This window comes from Glycine soja, chromosome 15 (assembly GCF_004193775.1).
Source record: "Glycine soja cultivar W05 chromosome 15, ASM419377v2, whole genome shotgun sequence".
NCBI lineage: Eukaryota > Viridiplantae > Streptophyta > Magnoliopsida > Fabales > Fabaceae > Glycine > Glycine soja.
Window position 1 is genome coordinate 3,951,903 of NC_041016.1, and position 24,368 is coordinate 3,976,270.

Below are 24,368 nucleotides of genomic sequence, written 5' to 3' on the forward strand. Positions count from 1 at the left end.
ATTAATAAATCATTTCAAAATATTATAACAATATATTTTAAAGAACAATAAAATAAGGTTAATAAACAAAGCTTATACATCATTATTAGATTAATTAAAAGATTATTTAACAAGTTCCTATAACATTTTCCATTTTTTTTTATAAAAACTTATACACTTCAAGTAAATTGTAGTAAATCCCTATTAATAATTGACTTCAAATACAGCTCGAGCATTTCATTATTTTAATTATTACCAAAGTGGTAAATGATTCATTAAGGGGGGAAATCCGGGTAAACCAAATGAGATGGGTTTAACCGTATGTCAAGGTGAGGTTGATGGATCGGGCTTGAGCCCCATCAAGGCAGGGTCTATTTTTTTTATTCATAATGAACTTTATTCTCGAATATTGGCAAGGTGCATACACACACTATTGTATTGACAAACCTCGATTCCTTGTCAAATACATGCCACAGGCTCATACAAATAAATCTAATCATATGGTGTATAAACGATTAATCACCTCAAACAATAAAAACATTCTGATTTCTGAGTGTACTGCAAACATAAAAACCAATTATGCATATAATAAATATAAACAGAAACTGACTCAAAAATCCCTGTGAGAAAAGATGCTTAGACTATCGTCCTCCTAACTCGAGGCACCTAATTCTTGGCCACAACATGAAAATCGAATAAAAGGAAAAACCAAACCAAGCAGAACCTACAAAGTTCCAATACCATCCGCCAATTGCATAAAAAGTCTGGCTTCCAAAGTGACCTAACGGAGAAACTTATAACATACTCAACTTACAAATCCATTCATTAAACTAGATATATCTATTAAAAACCCAAAGCTTCAAATACCAAATAAGTCAACCAAACTTTACTGAAATATGGCACAGGACTGGGTGCATGAAGAACTTGATCACCATCCAGCTCGACTTGACCCAACTTTAGAAGCACTTCCGATGAACGATGGCTGGCCCAGATTCATCATATTCACCCTTGGAGATCCACATCTACATATAAGAGAACAAAGTACACACTCAATACCTGCCTTCCATAAACTAATACATTTTACTTGTAAGAACAAATGAGGGGGGGATGTTGAGAATAGCAGGAAAAAAACATCAGTACAAACCTGTTGGAAGGTGCTAAGTGATGCCAAGATAGAACCACCAATCCAGACACTGTACTTTCTCTCAGGAGGTGCAACCACCTTGATTTTCATGCTACTGGGTGCAAGAGCACTAATTTCCTTGCTCATGCGATCAGCAATTCCCGGAAACATAGTAGACCCTCCACTAAGCACGATGTTTCCATACAGATCCTTCCTAATATCAACATCACATTTCATGATGGAATTGTATGTCGTTTCATGAATTCCAGTAGCTTCCATACCAATCAGAGAAGGCTGGAACAGTACTTCTGGGCAACGGAATCTCTCAGAACCTATTGTAATGACCTGTCCGTCAGGCAATTCATAGCTCTTTTCCACTGCAGAACTACTCTTAGTAGTCTCCATTTCTTGTTCGAAATCAAGGGCCACGTATGCCAATTTCTCCTTCACATCACGGACAATTTCCTTTTCGGCAGAGGTGCTGAAGGAGTATCCTCTCTCGGTAAGGATTTTCACCAAGTACTCTGTTAAATCACGGCCAGCAAGGTCCAATCGAAGAATTGCATGAGGAAGAGCATACCCTTCATATATGGGCACCGTGTGGCTCACACCATCACCAGAATCAAGCACAATACCTGTTTAATACCAACATAACAAGACAAACCAATAAGGAAATAATGCTGGTCATAATTAATGTAGAAATGCATGTATATCCCACTCTTGTACGTGTGGAATTAAGTCTGCTTTATAAACAAAATTAAATACTGCCTCATATCAAATCAGAACTCAGACAAACAGGAATTTGCTCAGATAATAAGCTGACCTAATCCAATTGAAATCACATGTCCACGGTATAGTAAATAGTAAATCCAAGATCAATCACAGAAACAAACCTGTAGTACGTCCACTGGCATACAGAGACAAGACAGCCTGAATTGCAACATACATGGCAGGCACATTGAAAGTCTCAAACATAATTTGGGTCATCTTCTCTCTGTTGGCCTTGGGATTGAGTGGTGCCTCGGTAAGAAGTACGGGGTGTTCTTCAGGGGCAACACGTAGCTCATTGTAAAATGTGTGATGCCAAATCTTCTCCATATCGTCCCAGTTGCTGACTATGCCATGCTCTATAGGATACTTCAAGGTGAGTATACCCCTTTTTGATTGGGCTTCATCACCCACGTAAGCATCCTTCTGACCCATCCCAACCATTACACCAGTATGGCGTGGTCTCCCAATAATGCTGGGGAACACGGCCCTAGGAGCATCATCACCTGCAAAACCAGCCTGCAAACATCGGAGAAAAATATATATATCAATATCATATTTAACAATGAATACTAAGCAAGCACAGAGTGAACAGTCTTCTTCAATAGCACAAGAAACACTCATCGATTGGCTAAACATCTTCTAACCTTGACCATTCCAGTTCCATTATCAACAACAAGAGGTTGAATGTCCTCAGCATCAGCCATCTTTTAAAACCTGTAGCAGAGAACGGGAAAGAAGTTGTTTAGGAAATAAAAAAGAACGAAACCAAAGAAAATATGATGCAACAATTAAAAGCTTAAACTTCTAGAGAGGCCTTTTTCACTATCACTCAGTTATGCAAAACTACATCAACTACTACTCACAATTATTTCACTTTTCGTTCAATCAAGAAAAGGAACGAGTAATACCATCATTTTCATGCAATTGCAATAAAAAGATTTTTACACACTCGAAAGATCGGAAGCATGCATAGCAGAACATATCCACAAGACTCGTAAATAAAAATAAAAGATACACACATAATTAACAAGCTAAGCAAGAATGTCATCTTCCAATTTGATCATCTATAAATCGCATAAAAACAAGCCGAAAATCAAAACCGATGCATCAGAAAACATCTCACCACAAAATTAAGCAAAAACCGAAACCTAAACACACAAGATGCAGCTACGAAGTAGATCCACATCAGCAAGGGCAAACGAAGTCAAAAGAATTCCGATCCAGAAAACACAACAGAAGTTTACGGATCCAGTAACCAAAAACAGCATGTAAGCACAAAAATTCATCCAAAATATCAGGTGAAAAACACAAATCACAGAATTGGTGATTGAAACGCACCCTGCGCAAACGAAACACGATTTACAGGGGGAAGTTGTTCGGTGGTGGAGCAAAGGCAAGAGCAGCAGCAGCAACAAAAGAGGGAAGTGTTTCGCGAAAGAGTTTAACTGAAAAAGGAAGCTTTTATATTCAGTGAAGAGAGCTAAATGAGAGCGAAATGAAACTCAAATGCAAATTAACTTTCGCAGTTTTGAGTGTTTGGTTTTGAGATAAATCTATTCCAAGCAACCCGAGACTACTGTGTAAAAGGTTGGAAAAGAAAAAAAATGGTTTCTTTCGGACATCAAACAACAAACAAACAGAAAAACAAAGTATTGTGCATTTTTTTATGGAATAGATGGAATAGTATATAAATATGTTTATTTAATCGATAAAAGTATTGTTATTACTTGAGAATTGTGATGAGAATAAAACTTGGACATGTAATTTGACCTGAACTAATGTCTTGACTATGCAAGTCAAGGATTCAGTTATAAATATTCTCCATGATATATATTATTATTATTATTTGTAATCTTTTATTATTTTATTATTCATGATTAAGTAAAAATAGCGTTTAAGATCGAGTGAATCAAAACTCACGTAATTATTAAATTCCACATTAAGTTAATTTATTTGATTAATTATTAAATTAAAAATACATTAAAAAAGACATATGAAAATTTATAATTTAAATAACTATTTTAAACTAAACTATAAAAAAACTCACAAAAAAAAACTAAAATAGAAAAAATAAATAAATTTAAGTTGACCGTATATTCAAATAATTTGAATATTCCAGAATTCCAGATATTCAAACTCAACTATACCGAACCATATATTACCATACAACTAAGTTCTCAGCCGTCCATTGTTTGTGATGTTCGTTTGGACGGTGTGTTTGGTCTGCTGCCACGTCACCCTTGATGGCTACGATAGGCCCGTGGACCCTATTAATGCCGACCAATTCTTAAAAGTTTTTCCGTTGCCCATCAGATCCACCTCCTCGACATCAAATAATTATTCAACCCTTCTATGGAATTATTTAAATCAAAATCAAGATTTAAGGAGGAAATTTTGTTCTTAATTAGATTAATTCTCAATTCACTTCAAAAAGCTTCTCACGAGTTGTAGAATTTAAATTGACTAAATTATGCTACACCTAAAAGTGTTGTAAATATATATAAATAAAGTTATAAATGAAAGATAAATTATTGAAATAAGATAAATTTGACTGATTTGGTTGGTAACCAAAATACATTGTTTTTTCAACTATTTATATGATATAATTGACATTTATTTGTTGTTTTTCCGTAATGATAACTATCCATTATCTCATGTTTTTAAGTCATCGTGATTGCATGCACATTCATCATATATGAAAATCGCTTTGAACTGTCTCCACATTTAAATCCTGCTACCACCTTTATTTATTATTGAAGATATAAAATTAGTTTGATGGTCGGAAAAAAAAGGAGAGTTTTTTCTACTGATCAGACATCAATCATGAACTATCAACTAATTAAAGTGATTGTCTTAGCAATTATCTTTGTCGACTAACCCAAATTGACTATATGTTCAACTGGATGTAAATTCCTATATGTTCAACTCTCGGGAATCAATTCTGAAAATGCCAAATTATTTTAGTGACAGTGAAGACAAAATATATTGGCGTTTTAGCAAGGATGGCAACCATAGTGTGAAGTCAGCCTACTATCATGCGATGGAGCTAGTCGCATATTGGTAATACCTCTCTTCAGCTAAATGGTGATTGGAGATTGTTATGGAGTCTGGAAATCCCACATAAAATAATATAAAAATTCATTTGGCGGATTCTTCGGGATTGCCTTCCAACCAGGCTCAGACTGAGTTCTAAAGGTGTGCAGTGCACTACTTTGTGTCCCTTATGCGAAAATGGTTTAGAATCCTCATGGCATTCTTTTTTTTGTTGTTGTTGTTCTCTTGCTCGTGAACTATGGTTGCAACATAGATGCATCTATCTTTGTGGATTCCATTAATCTCTTTGGCATTGAAACTTGCACTCGAGACAACACCAGTGTTTTTTCTGAAAGCAGATACATCCTTCCATCAAGGAATCACGAAGTTGAAGCCTACTCTCTTCTGACTGCTATCATATGAGCTGCAGACTATGGATATGAAAATATTGTGTTGGAGATTGACTGCAAACAATTACACCATAAATTTCTTTCTAATTATCTACCTCACACTCACATCCTCCAGACATGCAAACAACAATTCCATCTCATTAACAATTCTTCTTTGAGTTTTTTTTAAATACAAGACAATTAAATAGTTCATATCTTATCTAGGGTATCTGAATTTTTCAGTTGTCCATATGCCAAGAATTTTTTAGCACATTCCTCTTTATATTAATTTTGTTATTAGTAACGAAATTAAATGAGTTAAGCTTGTTGCAATTAAAAAAAAATATCTCTTTTTTTGTCGTGTGCACTAGAGCACGATATAAGAAAAAAAAAACATATATATAAATATTTTACGTTATATAATTAAATATTTATTAATTATATAATATTGGACCTTGAATTAATTTTAATTATAAAACAAATAGGCATAATCAACGTAAACCCCAAAAAATAGTGACCATTCATAATTTCCATTATTTGCATCCACGTCTCATACTAACTATTTCAGCTTATTTTTTCGTCTTATTTACCAATATAGAAATCTTTCTCGTGGGTTCCAAAATTTCTCTATCCTTAGAGCATCATCAACCATCTTTATAAAAGTAATGATCAATTTATATCTCTTAATTTTATACAACTCAATTAATTCTTTTCAACGGACATTTGTATCAATAATAAGTTTCTTAACTCACAAATATTTTATTTTTCTCTCCTATATTTAATACAAAATTAAACAAGTGATAAATAATACTTACTTATATAACTAATTATCTCTAATTTTAAACAATTCGAAATCACATATAACTTATTAAAATAATTTTTTTTTTGTTGAGTAACTGATTAGCCAACTTCCATTGTCGTTGCTCTTATTCTTAAAATTTAAATTAATAAAAAACCTATTGCGCCGGCTTGATTAAGAAAGGTTATATTAGTAAAAAGAACATGAGGTGGATTTGTTTTACACTAGCTTTTGTAACTTTATTTTTCCTATTAAATTTAAAGATAATATTAATCATAATATCTTGCACATTATCTCTTTAAATAAGGTCTAAAGACAAAAAATAACTTTTAAATAATGAAGATTTTAGATTGACAGAAAAGAAAAACTTATACTCGTCATTTGTTTCTAATTTAATTAAATTTTTGACAGCTAAATTTATGTGGTTATTTTAAACAATTCTTTTTTCTCTTGATAATTAATATATAGCAAAACAAGCCACATTGTTGATAAATCTATTCAGTTTAATGTTTTGCTAAATTAAGAAAATATTAGTGTGTGTTTTGATTATTTTATTTTTTGAATAATAAAATTTTTAGGCCAAAATTATATGTTTGGTCCTTTATTTTTTAATTTTTATTTAATTTGATCTTTGATGTTTTAAAAGTTTTAATTTAGTCCTTCAAGGTTTTAAAGTTAGTCAAATGGTTTTTTTTTTAAATAATGATTGTTTTCGATCTTGAATCTTCTTTTTAACTAATTTAAGATGTAAAAATTATCTCATTAAATTCACTTATATAAAAATTATGAAATTCAATTGATGTACAAATTAAAAAGGGATCCAAGTTGATGAAAATAGTATGAAATAAGTTTCATGAATAACTAAAAAAGATTTTAATATTAGATCTTTTAATTCCTTAATAACTGGTTGAATTTGTTTTTTACCCAATTTAAAATGAAACTCGTGACTAATTGTATGTTTTACACTAGCTCTTGAAATGCATGCACACACAAAAACACAAAAACACCAGTGGTAACTTAATTTTTCCTATTAAATTTAAGGGTAATATTAATCATAATATCTTACACATTATCATCAAAGTCTCTCTTAATTAATTAATGTGATAAGAAATTTATATATTAAGGATTTATTTATGTAAGTTTATCCAAAAGTATTTACAGAATAAGAAAATAAGAAAAAAAAAAAGAGTTTTTGCATAAGCTAAAATTAGTTTTTGCACCTGTTTTTACATTCTTATTTTGGTATATCGGTAGTACCCCTTGTACTTGTACCATTTCAATAGAATTATATATACTTTTTGTTTGGCTTATAAAAAAATCACTATAAGGCATTTATTTAAGTTATTTATTTATTTAAATTATTATATTCGTTTTGAATATGAAACATTGTATTTAACATCGAAGCCACCACTCACCGGTGGTCCATAAATTTTTTGGTAGTATATAACTTTTTAATTAATAAAAAAATATAACTTTTATTTTAATATTAATAATTAGGATTTTGATTTTCCGATGAAATCTGTATAAGCTTTGACACTTTGAGTAAGTTATGAATTAATATTTGATTTGAGATTAAAAAAAATGATTTCTTCTCAAGATATATTTTATGAAAATCAAAAGGAAATCACCCTTACAAACTCAACTTTGTATGTTGAGAATTCAACTACACTCGTTTGAGTATTTCTTTGAGTAATTGTAATATATAGCTAGCGGCGAAAGGTGATAAATATTTAGGTTAACCGGGTGCCACGTATCCATATCGGAGCTTTCATGCTTCTAACCAAAAGACAGATTGTACATCGTGGAGCGATCGTCACCTTAAATAATTTGTCCGCTCTCTGTGAATGCTGAACGCCACATATTTCAGTATCATTCCATACGTAAGTACTCCTTTGTATATCTAGACTATGTATGCATCTTTCATTGCACATTAGTTAATTTCCTCCCAGGTCTATCATCATGGTCATGGAGCTTCACAACCACACCCCTTTCTCTATTTACTTCATTACCTCCATTCTCTTTATTTTCTTCGTGTTCTTCAAATTAGTTCAAAGATCGGATTCCAAAACCTCCTCTACCTGCAAATTGCCCCCAGGACCAAGGACACTACCTCTCATAGGGAACATACACCAGATTGTTGGCTCACTGCCGGTTCATCACTACTTCAAAAATTTGGCAGATAAGTATGGTCCATTAATGCATCTAAAACTAGGAGAGGTGTCCAACATCATAGTCACTTCCCCAGAAATGGCCCAAGAGATTATGAAGACACATGATCTCAACTTCTCTGATAGGCCAGACCTTGTATCGTCTAGAATAGTTTCTTACAACGGTTCTACCATTGTCTTCAGTCAACATGGAGACTATTGGAGGCAACTAAGAAAGATATGCACAGTAGAGTTACTAACAGCAAAGCGCGTGCAGTCTTTTCGGTCCATAAGAGAAGAGGAGGTGGCAGAACTAGTTAAAAAAATAGCTGCAACTGCAAGTGAAGAAGGGGGGTCCATTTTTAATCTCACCCAGAGCATTTACTCAATGACTTTTGGGATAGCGGCACGAGCGGCTTTTGGTAAAAAGAGCAGATACCAACAAGTGTTCATATCAAACATGCATAAACAATTGATGCTTCTGGGAGGGTTTTCTATTGCTGATCTCTATCCTTCTAGTAGAGTGTTTCAAATGATGGGGGCGACGGGGAAACTTGAAAAACTGCATAGAGTGACAGATAGGGTGTTGCAAGACATCATCGACGAGCACAAAAATAGAAACAGAAGCAGCGAGGAGCGTGAAGCAGTGGAAGATCTAGTTGATGTTCTTCTCAAGTTTCAAAAGGAATCGGAATTTCGCTTGACTGATGACAACATTAAAGCCGTCATCCAGGTTAGTAGTATTTGTCTTGTCAAATACGGGAAATACTTACTCTAAGAAATAATTCTGTCAATAATAATAAAATAGATATATAATTCAAACAAATAATTTATTTTGCCTATGTAACCTCAAACCAAAGCGAGAAATTAAATTGTTCGACTTGTAACTTTTTAGATAGAAGATCAAACAATTTATGACTTGGTTGTGTGAAAGAAAATATGCATACCACTTTAGTTAAACAATATTAATCTATTTGCAGGACATATTCATTGGTGGAGGCGAAACATCATCTTCTGTTGTGGAATGGGGGATGTCAGAATTGATAAGAAACCCGAGGGTGATGGAAGAAGCACAAGCAGAGGTGAGAAGAGTGTATGATAGCAAGGGATATGTGGATGAGACAGAATTGCACCAATTGATATACTTAAAGTCCATCATCAAAGAAACCATGAGGTTACATCCACCTGTGCCATTGTTAGTTCCTAGAGTAAGTAGAGAAAGGTGCCAAATCAATGGATATGAGATACCCTCTAAGACTAGGATCATTATCAATGCTTGGGCAATTGGAAGGAATCCTAAGTATTGGGGTGAAACTGAGAGTTTTAAACCTGAGAGGTTTCTTAATAGCTCCATTGATTTTAGGGGCACAGACTTTGAATTTATCCCATTTGGTGCTGGAAGGAGGATCTGCCCCGGCATTACATTTGCCATACCCAACATTGAGTTGCCACTTGCTCAGTTACTTTACCACTTTGATTGGAAGCTTCCCAATAAAATGAAGAATGAAGAACTTGACATGACGGAGTCAAATGGAATTACTTTACGAAGACAAAATGACCTCTGCTTGATTCCCATTACTCGTCTAGCTTAAAATGTATGAACAATTAATGTCATAAACTATTTAAGTTTTATCTTTTACTACTTTCAGCATTTTGTAATTGGACAATGTCTATAACTAAATTTACACTACTAAAATAATGGTATTCTACGAAGCGCATTCAACATCGGTGGTTCCAAAAGGATAGTATCATAGATCACACTGACCTGTCCTTTTCGAAGACCATCTGCAGGACATTTAAGTGCTTCTTTTAGAAGCTGAATAACATAGGAAGAAGATTCAGGATCCAGAGTTGTATCTGCCAACACATATGCTTTTAGAAAGCTTCAAATGATCTCTGAATCGCAATGGATCTGTCAGCCCGTGCCACTGCTTCTTCACGATAGCCAGTGTCATATAGGATCCATCCTTCATAAATTAGCCTCTCTTGCATTGGGCTAGAATGGTTTCTGGGCAACCGCAAACTGTGCATTGCAGCCTTTTGATAGTTTAATCTGTGAATTTCACAAATGTGAGGAATTATCTTGACATTGTAAAACAGAACTAAATTTGAATACATAAAATAGCTACATTGTAAATGTAACAAGCTAGTCATTGTCAAACATTCATACTCAAGTCCTAAGGATCCTTGACAATGTGACAATAAACACAGTGAGAATAAAGTTAAAGAGGAGATATTTTTAGTTGAGTTGTAGATATACTAACCTCAATGGGAGTAGAGACTGACGAAACTGTAGCACACTCTTTCCAGGCTCATTGTCTAACATCTGATGTATAATAGCCAAAGAACCAATATCATCAACACACGACCATTGTTGGTATAACTGCATCCAGCAATCAGCCTGACACTTTTGCTGAACTTCACAGTTTAGAAGTTGGAGCAAGTATTCCCCTTTGATCTTCCCATGTGAAGTTATGTAATTTGGTTCAATGGTTAGCAGTGCCCTAATATCTCTCATTGCACTGTCATAGTCCTCAAGTGCAACATACAACCAACCTCTCAATTCTAAGCAATCAGGGGAGGGTTTGAATCCAATAAACCTATCTAACTCGGGTTTAAATCCAATAAACCTATCTAACTCTATAATCCCTTCCTTTATCTGCTTCTCTTCCACTTTTGCCAGTGCTCTATACTAAAGATGACCATTATATATGGATATTATTTACTAAAGATGAAATTAAAAGAAGCAAGCTTAAGGGCTGTACGCTGTAGAAACTAATTAATGACCATTATATCAGAATGTATTTTTAATCTATGAAACAAATTAATGACCATTATATATGGATATTATTTACTAAAGATGAAATTAAAAGAAGCAAGCTTAAGGGCTGTACGCTGTAGAAACTAAAAGCAAAAGTTTTTAGTATATAATTTTCATTAACATTTGAACCATTATATATTGTAGAAATTAAGAGAAGGTGTGACTGAAAATTGATTGTAAGTTTATTTATTGAGAACGGAATTTAATTCCTAGGATCAAATGTTAGGATTATTGTTGTTTCTTTTACGTGGTATTTTACAGGATCAGTTAATCATCTTTTCTTTTCGTATCAAAAAATCCTCAAGGATAAACCAAATTATTTAAATCCTTTTACATACAAGTTTTTGTTAAGGAAATAATTATTTCAGAATTTGATTACCCTTTTATTTAATTATTTGAAGGAGAAACTCATAAATAAATGATAATATCATATTATAATATTGATATTAATGGGCACCGTTTACAATGTTAAAAATGGAAGATATATTTAAACCTGGATGCTAAGTGTCGGTTTTAACACCGTTTGGGTGTAATTTTTTTCAAATGTACTAATTGATGAAGTACTTTTTAAATTATTATCTATTTTGAGGTAAGTGGTATAAGATTTTACAACTTTTGTATTGTATTAAAGTCGTATTTTTTTTTTTACATTTATAATTTTGAAGTTATAAATGTTTTTTTCGTTAATGTTTTACTTTTTTATGTTAAAATTTTTTTTAAAAATTGTTAATAATTTTTTTAAGTCAATTATTTTTTGAAAAAATTATTTTATAATTTTTTTAATTTGATTATTTAATAAATAAATGTTTCTTTTTAATTTTTTAGTTTTATTTAATATTTTTATATGATTTTATTTAATATTTATATATTTCTTAATATTTTTTATTTAATATATTTTACATATATTTTTATTATTTTTTATTTAATATATTTTTTATATTTAATATTTTATAATTTTTTTTCTAATGTTAAGAAATTTGATTTGTTTTGTAAATGAAAAAAGTAATAAAAAATACTTAAATCAAATAATGAAAAACAACATAATATATTAATATAAAATAAATAATACTTATTAAAGAGAAATATAATATGTTAATTAGTGTCCTAATTCCTAGGACATTATGTTGTTTTTCATTATTTGATTTAAGTATTTTGCATTATTTTTTCATTTAAAAAAAATAAATTCTTTAACATTAATAAAAAATATAAAAATATTAAATAAAAAATATTCAAAAAAATCTATAAAATATTAAGTAAAATCATATAAAAATATATACAAAATATTAAATAAAATTAGAAAAGTAAAAAAATATTAATTTATTAAATAATTAAATTAAAAAAATATTTACAATTTCAAAGTGGTAAATATAAAAAAAATTATGACTTCAAAGACATGAATAAAAAAAAATAATTGAAGTCATAAAAAAATTTATGACTTTAGTTATGAAAAAGTTATAACACCTATTACGAATTATCCCAAAAATAAATAATGATAAATTAGGAAAAAATTACACCCGGAGGTCATTAAAGCCACTAAGATTCTACCTTGATAAGATTGTTGTATTGTTGATGTGAAGGATAATGTGCCGGTTGAACATTTGAATATTATTTGAAAAGGCCCTGGGGATGGACACTATTTATTTTCCTTTACCATTTTTTGGTTTCATGTATATAATATAGTTCCATTTTCGGCAATTTGGCAGATGTTACTTCCACCAAAATATGAGTACATATTTGAGATTTTTATAATAACAACTGTAATTTTTAATGTCAATACGCACACGTACCTTACACGAAACAACGATAGTATAAGTGTGCATTGTGATTCAACAAAAAGAAAAAGAAAAAGTGTAGATCGTGAAAGAACATTAAATTTTCCTTCATTTCCTTTACATGAAAGAACATATATGTTAGCATTATATTTTGTATATGACGAATTGGCAAAGACTTAAGTTTTTATTGGACTGTAATAGAAGTTTAAATTGTGAATATTTTTTTTTTTGATGATTCATGGTGCACAACACACGGTTTAAAAAAATTCCGACACCTTAAACTTTTGATGACACAATGTGAGAGCCGTGAGATGCTAAAGCTAAATATGAGTGAAGAGAAGATGAGAATCTCGACTCTCTGATATTATTATATCATATAAAGCATTTATTATATATCTTTCGTATACCCATTGGAGTTCTCTTCCTTCTAAGTATGAAGCGTATTAGATTCAAAAATTACTCAGTGTCCTACCTGTCTCCCACTACCCTATTCTCCTTCCCTCTTGGCTCTCCATCTATAATTAAATTTCTTTATCCAAAGGCGTGTGCTCTCCACACTTCATATATCCTCCTATAACTTTTATTAATATTTCTCTTGCAGCTAGCCATGGCAAACAATGTTCAACCATGCCATGACCTTGATCCTAGAGAAGCCAAAAGCCCTTCAAAGATGTTAAACTTGGACGTGGAAGCACAGTTGAGGGAGGAGGAGAAGGGTTTTGACTATGCGAAGAGGGCACAGTGGCTTAGAGCTGCTGTTTTGGGTGCCAATGATGGGTTGCTCTCAACAGCATCCCTCATGATGGGAGTTGGAGCTGTGAGGAAGGATGTTAAGAGCATGATACTAACTGGGGTGGCAGGGTTGGTGGCTGGAGCATGCAGCATGGCCATTGGAGAGTTTGTTTCTGTTTACTCACAGTATGATATTGAGTTGGCTCAGATGAAAAGAGAGGGAAACATGGATCAGAAGGATAAGTTGCCAAACCCTTATTATGCTGCTTTTGCCTCTGCCCTTGCCTTTGCTGTTGGGGCAGGGGTGCCACTACTTGGTGCTGCCTTTGTCAATAGCTATAAGGCTAGGCTGGGTGTGGTGGCGGCTGTTGTCACCCTTGCTTTGATTGTCTTTGGAGATTTGGGGGCCTTTTTAGGGAAAGCACCCAGGGTTAAGTCCACTTTCAGGGTTTTGATTGGGGGTTGGATGGCCATGGCAATTACTTTTGCTTTAACAAAGCTTGTTGATCATCTTGGACTTGGAGTAGTTTGATTTGATCCTTATGCTCGTGATTTCCATCACCTTTTTCTTTTCTATATGCCTCTGCCTAGCTAGCTATAAGATCTGGTTTTATTAATTAGATTTTTTTTTCTTTCTTTCTTTGGTAATTACAAGTGTATGTTTATGAAATGAGTAATACTGTTTGGTATAAAAAATATACGAATTACTCACCGTGATTTACAGTAAAACACCCTAATTTTTCTTTTTCTTTTTTAACTTCCAATTAACCAATAGAAAATGTGCACATGTATTCGTGTGAAACAGCGGGACTCTGATCGAAATGAGAATTGTGATAATGGTTTCAAGCATACTTCATAAAGATTTATATGGAAACCGGAAAGAGTTGAACATCCACCCCAATTTTGGATAGATAGGAAAGTAAAACATGTAATAAATCAGGTAATGAGAACGAAAGGGAGAGATGAGAAGAAAAATAGAAATAGAGAAGAAGATGGACGAAAAAATAAGTGATCATAAGCAATTGCAGGTGCTCCAATATTCCTGTTGGAGAAACACATGTATACAGTACGTAGTTTTTCTTTAGGAAGCTATTTCTAGATAATTTTTTCACTATTGTATGTGATATGAAGTCACAAAATTGATTCCAAACACTTTCTATTTTATATTTTCAAACAGAGAAGCACACTTTAAAGTTAGACATGATTGGCTAAAGAGAAAGGTGAGTGACACAACTAAATAGAAGATAATAATCTGATATTAGTTTCGAGAACTGTCAATTAAACAGAATAACACATAGAATAATCTTTAATCATTCCTTTGTTAAAAAAAAAAAGTTAAAAGTCATTTAACGGTCACCACAAATAGATGTCGTTGTAGAATGAGTAGATGAAGACTCTGATGTGTTCAAGTAGAAGAAATATAAGGACATTTCTAATTTAAAATTTTAATCACTTTTTTTTATTAAATCTCGTTTTGAAATCTTAGATATTTTTTTTTAGGTTTAACAAGAAATTCACCTTTTTTTTTTCCTCTCTCACACGCTCCCCCATCACTCACCCTGTCCTCCTTTTTTTTTTTTTTTCTTTTTTTCTCTCTTATGTTCCCCCACCACTCACTCTCTTCCTTTCCCTTTCTGTTTTCTCTCATATTCCCTCGCCCCTCACCCTCGGTCGCACTACCCACCATTTGCTCCCTTCGCGAACCCCACCACCCTCACCTCCCTCTATCCCAAACCCATACCCTCACCTTCCTCCGCCGCATGACAAACCCTCATGCTCTCCTCCCTTCAACGTGACCCCCCACACTCTCCTTTCTCCCCTTCTCGACTATCATCTATGTTCTCATCAACAACATGTGAGACAAATTGGGTGTTCATCAACCCAGATTTGTCTCTTTTTTTTAATTTCTTTATTTCATTTTTACTAGTTTTTTTTGTTCATCTCCTTCCTTCCTTTCCTTCTATTTTTTCCCCTTCATGGCAGTTGTTACCCGCAGGTCTTTGCTGGATAGGAAGATAAATTTTTTCTTTTTTTTGAAACAGTACAAATCTTGGTGATTTTTATAGAAGAATCAAATTTTCACATGGAATCAGTGTAGATTTGGATGTCAATTCTAATAGTAAATTTTAAGATCAGATTTTAACTTTAAGATCTCCTTCCAAGAATCACTATCCTTATTGGAGATGGCCTAAAAGATTAAGAGCATGTCTTCTACTTATAATAATTGCGAAATTTGAATTAAATTAATAGTCAATTTTAATTAAAAATGATTATAATTTCTTCTCTTTAATGTTGTTTTTAATCAAATAATAAAAAAATTAATATCATTTTAATTTTTTATGAGCAAAAGTACAAAAAAGAAAATTTCAAATGTTTTAAAAGAAAATTGATGCAAAAACTAGAAGAAAAAGTTTTTAAAAAAAGTTAAAAATTGAAATATTTCGTTTAGCGTATAAGACAAACTCAACACACTCAACAAGTTTTCTCAAGACTTACTTAGAGAAAGAGTGAATCCCTTTTTTCCCCATTATCTTTAATAGGAGAAACCTTCTTTCTATATTTATTATCATTTTTTTCGTCTTCTATTCATCTCTTTTTTTCTATTCACATCAAATGCTAAAATCCTTTTTATTCTTAATTTTATTGTTCTTGTCCTTTTAATTTTAAATCCTTCTTTCTTCTATCCGTTGCTAATACCATCTTTATAAATTTGACACTTGCACTTTCATCCTATTTTTAGAATTTTAACAAATTGATACAGTTACCAATAAATTAACAACTTACATTGAGAAAGTTAGAGGGCACCTGTCTCTCTTTGATGATAAAAAAAATTTACTAAAAATTTACCGCTCAAAATTATGATCTCCACTGTCACGTCTATCTCTTTCTCCAATCTCAACTCGTTTTTCTCTTTCTTCTCTTTAATAACTATATTGTTTTTTTTAATTTAATATTAATTTTATTTAATTATATTACTTGATACATAAATTTATTTATTATTAATATTATTATAATTATTAATACTTATAATATGATGTCAAAACTTATGTATTACAAATTAATTTACAAAATAATATTTTGATTCTATGTCTATAATTTTATTTACAAATTTTTTATCAATTAATATTTATATAATAATGTTAAATGTTTTTACAAAGTATATGATGAAATATATTAAAATTAATTTATCAAATGTGTATTACATAACAATTTAAAATTTCTAATTCTACTCGAATTAAGTAAAATTATTATGAACTACAAATCTTTTTTTCTAAGTATTTAATACAGTTTGATACTTAAGACTCAACATTTTTTATGAGTTAGGTTTAATCATTATGAATTACAAATCTCTTTGTTTAATAATTTTACATACAAAATTTTTGTTCATTAATATTTATAAAATAATGTTATTTTTTACATAAGCATATAATAAATACAACATAACTAATTTAATAAATCTATTTTTATTAAAAAAACAATTTAAAATTACTTCTCCAATAATATCCTAAATTAAAGTAGTTTCTATTTTTTTTAATGATAGAGACCACAAGTATTCTTCACACGAAATAATTTTGCTATGAATATCTAACCAAACTACATACCCAAGACTCAATAATATTTTTATTTTTAAATCTTATAAAATTACTTTTACTAAATAATTTTTTTAAATGATTTTATAAATAAATATTTTTTGAATAATATTTATTTTATGAGGTTAAATTTTAAACTAAAATTAATTTAAATCTAATTATTTAATATATTTATTGTAAAATATTATTTTTGATTCTATGATTAATAAATATATCAAAATTAATATTTTATAAATATTTTTATTATAATTTTTTAAAATTATACTTCGTCAATAATATCATAAGTTTTTTTTTTATAATTGATATCACATGTATAGAAATCACATAAATGTTGTAATCTTTTCGACATAAACATAAACAAGATGAAGAACTGAGTTGAATTATATTAATAAGATTCTGTTAATTTAGAAATTAATATTATTAATCAAATAATGAATAAATATACTTGATTTAATTTATAATTTATTTTATCAAATATATAATTATCCAAAATTGAAATTAAAATTATTTTATATTAAATTATTTTAAAGAACTTAATTAGTTAATTATGTCAGTCTAATATGAATATTTAAGTTAATAAATAACTATATTTTAAATATGTGTTAAAACGGGAATATTTGGTGCATTCACACGGATACCTTGCTAGTATGAAAGAAAAATGGTATCATTTGTGGCAACTCTTGAGTCTTGATTAATTTAGACATGAGTTTGTAAGGTGATATACCAATTAATTTGAGGAACTTTTTTAATTTTGTTTATAAAAAGCTTTTAATTTTATTTTGAAAAAATAGAGAATATTTTTGTTAAAGTGTTACTGTATGCATGGACAAGTGATGTCAAATAATGTAAATTCCATATTTTATTTCTGTTATTCCATACTGTAGTGTTTTTTGTTTGTTCTCATCCAATACTTTGTGTGTGATTTTAAGTAACAACTCATATTATAATGTCTTTCCAAATACTACTTGAAATTAATAATACCTAACCTTATAACTTATCATGTTTCTATTTTTAGTAAAAAGTTCCTCTAAATATTACATATTCTGTCCCAACACGGAAATGAAATCAAGTTAGCCTCTTTAATATTTTCCATTTTTAATATTACACTACTTATTTTAAATATTATATTATTTACTTTAATTTTAGATAAAACATTTGATCTTTTAGAGAAAATATTGTTATTTTGAAAACCAGTGAAACTTTTCATTGTGTTTTTTCATTTATGTATGGTTGATTAGTTTCACAAGCTCTAACTTCTCAATTGTTATGTACTCCGAAGAAAAAAGAAATATGCTAAGTGATAACTGATAACTGATTTCTTGTTTTTATCAAGGAATAGGTGAAATGAAAAAATATCGAAAAGCTAGCTAATACTATAAATAAAGTTTTCTATAGTTGCCTTGTAAATATATTATTCTTTGGTGGTGGAGTGTCCGAAGGATAAGTAATGCATTTTCACAAAATAAATAACATGGGAGCCCACAATAAAGTCATCTTTAGTGTTTTTTTGAAAAGTAATGCTAACTTTAAAGATAGTTACTGCTTATAAAACTGCTGAACTGGCTTTTTCTTCTTCATCATTCGGCTACAGTCTATAGGTTACACACGTACCTTTATCAATAACAATATATAAAATGGATATTCTCTTTTAGTGTCCATTTTTACTTAGTCAATTTTATCTGTAAATTAATCAAGAAATTATCAGCTCATGTGTAACCGCAACAACACAACAGAATGCATAGAGTGGATGAACATTTAGTTACAAATTCTTTTGCCAACGATTTTCGAGTTTTCAATTCGCAAATAAAAAATCCACTGGTTTTTGAAGACTCCCTATAACTACTACTATGCACGATAATACATTTCATTCTTTGCGTGAAACTGGTCTCTTCTCTCACTCACACCCTCTTCTTCGTTTCTTTCTGTAAAACTCTCTTTTCCTTAATTTCTTGTTGATGGCGCTTCCTTCTTCATCGTTTTTTTTCTTCTTTCTAATAATATTACATATTTAGATTATGTGTGTGCTTTGGTTGATTGTCTGTTACTTTTTCGGATGTGCATTTCTTAATTTGTAAGTATTGATGCACTGTCAGTTAGCATGTTCTTGGTGAGAGTAAAAATAGAACAATGACCATTGGTGGAGTGAAGATTGATAGGACATTTTCCTTAATTTCATTTTTATTTTTTTACTTAAACTGTTCCCTTGGACATGAATGTATTGCAGATGTTTCTCTTCATTTTATATAATATAAGAATACATTTTCAGTCTGTATTTTCACTATCAAATAATCTTATCTTATTAGTAATATAAATTCTTTAATTTTGTTTGATGGAACCACTGAGCATTAAGGAAGTTTGCTGCTGCTAATGAACATGACACCAGTAAGCCATCAGCATATGAAAATAATGCAGTGAATCAATTTTCATCAGATGCCATAAATTCTATTACTGATAGTAAATACATTGTCCCTCTAAATGTGACATTTTAAATCCATTTTTTTGATAATTTTTTTACTTAATGTAGTTCTACTGTTCATCTGAAATGTAATTTTAATTAGGTTCTTATTTTTAAAATATTTAATTTGGTCCTTTTATTTTTAAAAGTTTTTAATTAAGTTTCTTATTTTTTAAAAAAATTGATTAAATTTAGTAATATTTAAAACTAAATTTGACTGCATTTTTTTAAATGTTTGAAGTTAACAGAATGAAATGAAATGAAATTAAATTCATTCTACATAACATAAAATCTAATTAAACTTTTAAAAATAAAGAAATTTATTTTAAAAAATAAGAAATCTAATTAAATCTATTAAAAATAAATGGATCAAATTGAGCATTATGGAACGAAGAATAATTTATCTAATATTTATAACTTTTTTACATCTATATATATTATTCACATTTTTTATACTATAATATAATAATAAAATAAATTATATAAACTTTAGTCCAATATAAATACAAATGTAGACGTATGTGTTTATGCTGGTATTAATAAAAGTTGTTTCAATTCAATCTCGAAGTCTTAGTTAAGTTGTCGTAGTGGAATGATATATAATTATCGAAAAAAGAGTCTTAAACTTTGGTTCTATTTTCTAATATCCATAATTGATATGATGCAAGCAGTATAACACCTTAAATCTGAATTAGACAAATATTATGCTGTTTTTGTTTTTAAGAAAAAGAGAGAAGTGAGATGCATTTCCCCTTTTTTCCCGCTCTATATTTTAGTTGTATATGTTTTATTTAATGAGCATAAAAAATATTGTAATGAATTAAAAAGTAAAATTAAGAAAGAAAGAGGCACAAAAATGTAATTGAAGTATAATTTGACCAAAACTGGCAAATCGGATGCAACCCTAATTGAATCCAAGCAAGCAGGGGAAGTGGGGGTATTATTTGATCAGAAGTACAAAGCTCTTCAAAACCCAAACAACAGCTCCACCGACCACCCCTACTGCTCTGCTCTGCAATGTAAGCCTCCAAGCTTCTCTCTTTCTTTCATTTCTCATCTGCTATATCTATTCTTTTTCTTTGATTATATATGTCCTCGCTTTTCAAATCTAGGGTTTCGAAATTTCGCTGCAATTTTCCTTCTTTTTTATCTAGGCCTTTCCTTTGTTAACCGATTGCAATAATGGGCTATTTAGCGCACGCTTGGTTGCCACAGATTTTGTGTGGATTCGAACGTCATTTGGGGGTTCTCTTTGAATTTGATTGCCACTGATGTTGTTTGTTGCTACCTAATTCGTGATAAATAGTCTATATATTCGGTGTTTGTGTTGAAATGATTGCTCGTGTTTTGATTTACTTTATGTTGTGTGTGGGATAAATTCCTTTTAAAATGATGCTTTGAATGAGTTTTTTGATGGTCGGGTGCTCGATTCAATAAACATAATCTCTTAGGATAGGACCCAGACAAATAGAGTGACTTGACCCCTTTTCATTGGTAAGTTCTCTCTTATCCGTTTCATATACCTGGTTCCCTGCACTTGGTTGCGAAAGCTTTGAGTTTTTTTTTCTTTTCCCTTGTATTAATGGTTTTGCTAGTGCCGATTTAAAGTTGCCACATTAATAATTAATGTGTCACCAATTAGCTTGTCTGCTTATGAAAAGTTTGCCATATATTGGAATTTGGTTGGTTTAATTTTGGTACTTCAATGTAATTGTGGAGTCACGGTCAATAGCTTCTGCTGCCTGCTGAGTTCTTCTGCTTGTGTTATTTTCTTTTTTATGGCATTCTCTCCTATTTATTGCATTTCATTTATGTTTGGATTTTGTCATGATTCTAGGGCCGACGAGGAACCTGTTGATCAGAAGAGATATCTTGAAGAGTCTTGCAAACCAAAATGTGTAAAACCATTACTGGAATACCAGGTGTGCTTTTTTGAAGTGTAGAATAATAAGCTGTATCATTTGAAGATGGTATTTATTCTTAATTTAAACACTATTCTTTTATTTTCTGGATTTTAAAATCAGTGATAGACTGTCACTGTAATTGAACTTTACAGTTATTGGCTAATTATATTGTCCCTTTTGGAGTAGTATAATTTATGACATGGTCTACTAATATATATATCTTGAGAATCTATAGTGGGGTATGTATAAGAAAAAAAGGGATGAAGAGAGTACTAGCAAGATTCAAGAAGTGAAGAGAACAAAGAAATGCAATGTAGTGAAGAAAATATTGGAGTTTTCTGGTGTCTTTGGCTTAGGGTATATGATCTTATTATCTGAATGTTTGATAGCTATTGAATGGGCCTGATAGTGATGAAACTGGATTATTATGTTAAGCTACACAATGATAATCCTTGCTACTTTTCCTTTATTCTGATGTATTTTGCTACTCTCTCATACTCTATGGCGAATGCAACACTTCTGCTGTGTTCTTTACTCTCATACTCTATGGCGAATGCAACACTTCTGCCGTGTTCTTCAGTGTGTATGGGGGGGGGGTAGATTCTGCTCCACGTTTAGAAAGTTTGTACATAAGTGCTGGTAGCTGGATTGCTAGCATGTGAATAAGGGTCAGTTAGGGTAAACAGCTTCATTAAGAGCTTATTGAATTAGTGCTTATCTGTTAAGTACTTATGTATAACTTGTTTCTACAATTGAAGAGGAAATTGGGTTAAATTGTTTTCATTATCTATGCTGGGGAGCTTGTTTAAATTAGATGAAAACAGCTTATGGACATAATATAATCTATTATTCTATTTTCATAAGCTCTCCCAAACAGCATTGTTAAATAGCCACTATAGCACTATTGCATTGCGGAATTCCTTGCATCTGGGGTCGCAACTCTGTTTACTATTGCAACTGCTATGGGTGTCGAGGTTGTGGCATGCATCCTGAATCCTCTTGTAATCTCTTGCACAAGTACTTGTCACAAGATAAGTCTAAATACGCTGTAAATAAGCTCTTCTATACGAACCCTAAGTATTTGTCACATAATTATGGGAGAGTTGACACAAAACTACAAAAGGAACTTAATAAGAAGCAAGGCCTCAAAATTACAGCTTTGAGGACTTGGGGTTAGGGTGAAGATCTTTAGGCTCATTTTTTTTTATTGAAAAAAGTAAAAGATTACATGAGTGGGGGCTTCCCTCTTTTTTTTTAATCGGCTCCCCTCTTTGTAGTAGAGAACTAGTGCTCATTTATCTTTTGTGGCACCTTAGATTTTGACTTGTTAGTTGAATAGATAGTTGACACCCTGAGTGAGTGATAAATTGTCAAATTTTTGTTATGCCTTAATTTTTTATTTCTTCAAATTAAGTTCTTGCTTGGCCGATAAAAGTAATTGTTTGAATTGCTACAGGCGTGCATTAAAAGGATACATGGTGATGATTCTGGGCAGAAACACTGCACTGGACAATATTTTGATTATTGGTCTTGTATTGACAAATGTGTAAGTATTATTTTTTAGTTAGTAAATAAGCATCGAGTCATTTGGTTTGCTTGTGTATAACATCATAATCCTGTAATGCAGGTTGCACCGAAGCTATTCACCAAACTGAAGTAATGGAGAAGGATTTGATGGCTTATTATCGTTGCATTCTGTTCTGTTTTCATTCCCAGATAACTTCGTCTAAACATTCAATGTTATAATAACCAAACTATATGTCCTGTATGGATAATATTGTGTTTACTGTGAAGTTTTGAGCCTATGGAGACCTTAGATTATGATTTAATAAGAACATTATGCCAAATTTCAACTTCCGAGATTTGGGAGGACGTATTTTGGATGGATCCAACGTTGTTATTGGGTTTTGAAATAAGTTCTCAAGTGTGGATTTTTTTATTTATTTTCTGTTTACTTGGCTGGCTAAAAACGTAGCCCTGCACCATAAGATAGTCCTCCAAATACATCTACTTGAAACAAACTATAGGTGGCATTTCAGAGATTCTTGAGTGCCTCATTAATTATTATTGTTTCAGGAAATGGCCAATTTAGTCATTGAAATTGTATTTTGCTATCACATCAGTACTTGAAATTAAGAATAATTCACTTCAGTCCTTAATTTTTTTAGGATTTTATTTAAGTTCCTAAATTAATTTTTTTATTTTTATTTTGATCTCTAGTCCAGGCACTCAGTCATAATAATAAAATATGTTTAGGGACTAAAATAGACAAAAAGAATTAATTTTAGGGACTTGAATGAAAGACTTGAATATCTTTTTGATACACCTCTCTCTCTCTATCCTCTCTCTCTATATATGTATATAGTTTATTACCTAAAAATTATTTTTTAATTATTTTACTACCTAATATTTTTTAAATTTTATTTTTGGTATCTACATTAGTCTAAGTTTATTAAGTGATAATATAATATTTTATTAGTCTTTCACATTATTAGTTAATTTATGATGTAATATTTTGTTAGTTTATCACATTAATATTACTTAACAGATCAAAAAAGTGTGAAAATATGATGTAGTAAACTGAAAAGTGATATATTACAGTTATAAAAAATATATTTAAGTCTAAATGAAACTTAAAAAATTTAAGAAAAATTTTATGTGGAGCAAAATATAGAAAACATGTTTATGGTGTCTTAAAAGGTTTTGTTTCATGGAAACACGTTTGTGTGTATTCAGTTTATCACTTAAAACAATGCAAATGTCTCTGTTGTGTATTTTGCTCCAAAGAATTGCATTTCTGTAGGGTATTTTTGGAATTTCAAACATATTAGTTGAGATTGTGGGAATATCAAT

General features: G+C 30.8%; 4 protein-coding genes and 1 long non-coding RNA gene across 5 annotated transcripts; 3 read left to right on the plus strand and 2 right to left on the minus strand.

Annotated features, from left to right (window-relative positions):
* Positions 1–494: 494 nt before the first annotated feature.
* Positions 495–3,391, minus strand: LOC114386794 (actin-101-like). Its single transcript, XM_028346841.1, has 5 exons — positions 3,212–3,391; positions 2,518–2,587; positions 1,996–2,389; positions 1,124–1,737; positions 495–1,001 (listed from the first exon to the last, which is right to left on the minus strand). Exons 2-5 carry the CDS (start codon positions 2,575–2,577, stop codon positions 936–938), a joined length of 1,134 nt encoding a protein of 377 aa, XP_028202642.1. The 5' UTR covers positions 2,578–2,587; positions 3,212–3,391; the 3' UTR covers positions 495–935.
* Positions 3,392–7,988: 4,597 nt separating this feature from the next.
* LOC114386729 (cytochrome P450 71D10) lies at positions 7,989–9,964 on the plus strand. The gene is made up of 2 exons (XM_028346766.1): positions 7,989–8,974; positions 9,222–9,964. The coding sequence occupies exons 1-2, from the start codon at positions 8,054–8,056 to the stop codon at positions 9,831–9,833; spliced, it is 1,533 nt and encodes a 510-aa protein (XP_028202567.1). The 5' UTR covers positions 7,989–8,053; the 3' UTR covers positions 9,834–9,964.
* Positions 9,965–10,371: 407 nt separating this feature from the next.
* On the minus strand, positions 10,372–10,935 carry LOC114386730. The gene is made up of 2 exons (XR_003661171.1): positions 10,872–10,935; positions 10,372–10,841 (listed from the first exon to the last, which is right to left on the minus strand). It is a non-coding gene; the product is annotated as an uncharacterized LOC114386730 (long non-coding RNA).
* A 2,191-nt stretch (positions 10,936–13,126) lies between these two features.
* On the plus strand, positions 13,127–14,290 carry LOC114387608 (vacuolar iron transporter homolog 4-like). The gene has a single exon (XM_028347810.1). It carries the CDS (start codon positions 13,442–13,444, stop codon positions 14,096–14,098), a length of 657 nt encoding a protein of 218 aa, XP_028203611.1. The 5' UTR covers positions 13,127–13,441; the 3' UTR covers positions 14,099–14,290.
* A 6,176-nt stretch (positions 14,291–20,466) lies between these two features.
* On the plus strand, positions 20,467–23,454 carry LOC114386775 (cytochrome b-c1 complex subunit 6-like). Its single transcript, XM_028346819.1, has 4 exons — positions 20,467–20,630; positions 21,449–21,533; positions 22,972–23,061; positions 23,143–23,454. Coding segments are annotated over exons 1-4 (210 nt in total). The 5' UTR covers positions 20,467–20,628; the 3' UTR covers positions 23,176–23,454.
* The last annotated feature ends 914 nt before the right edge of the window (positions 23,455–24,368 follow it).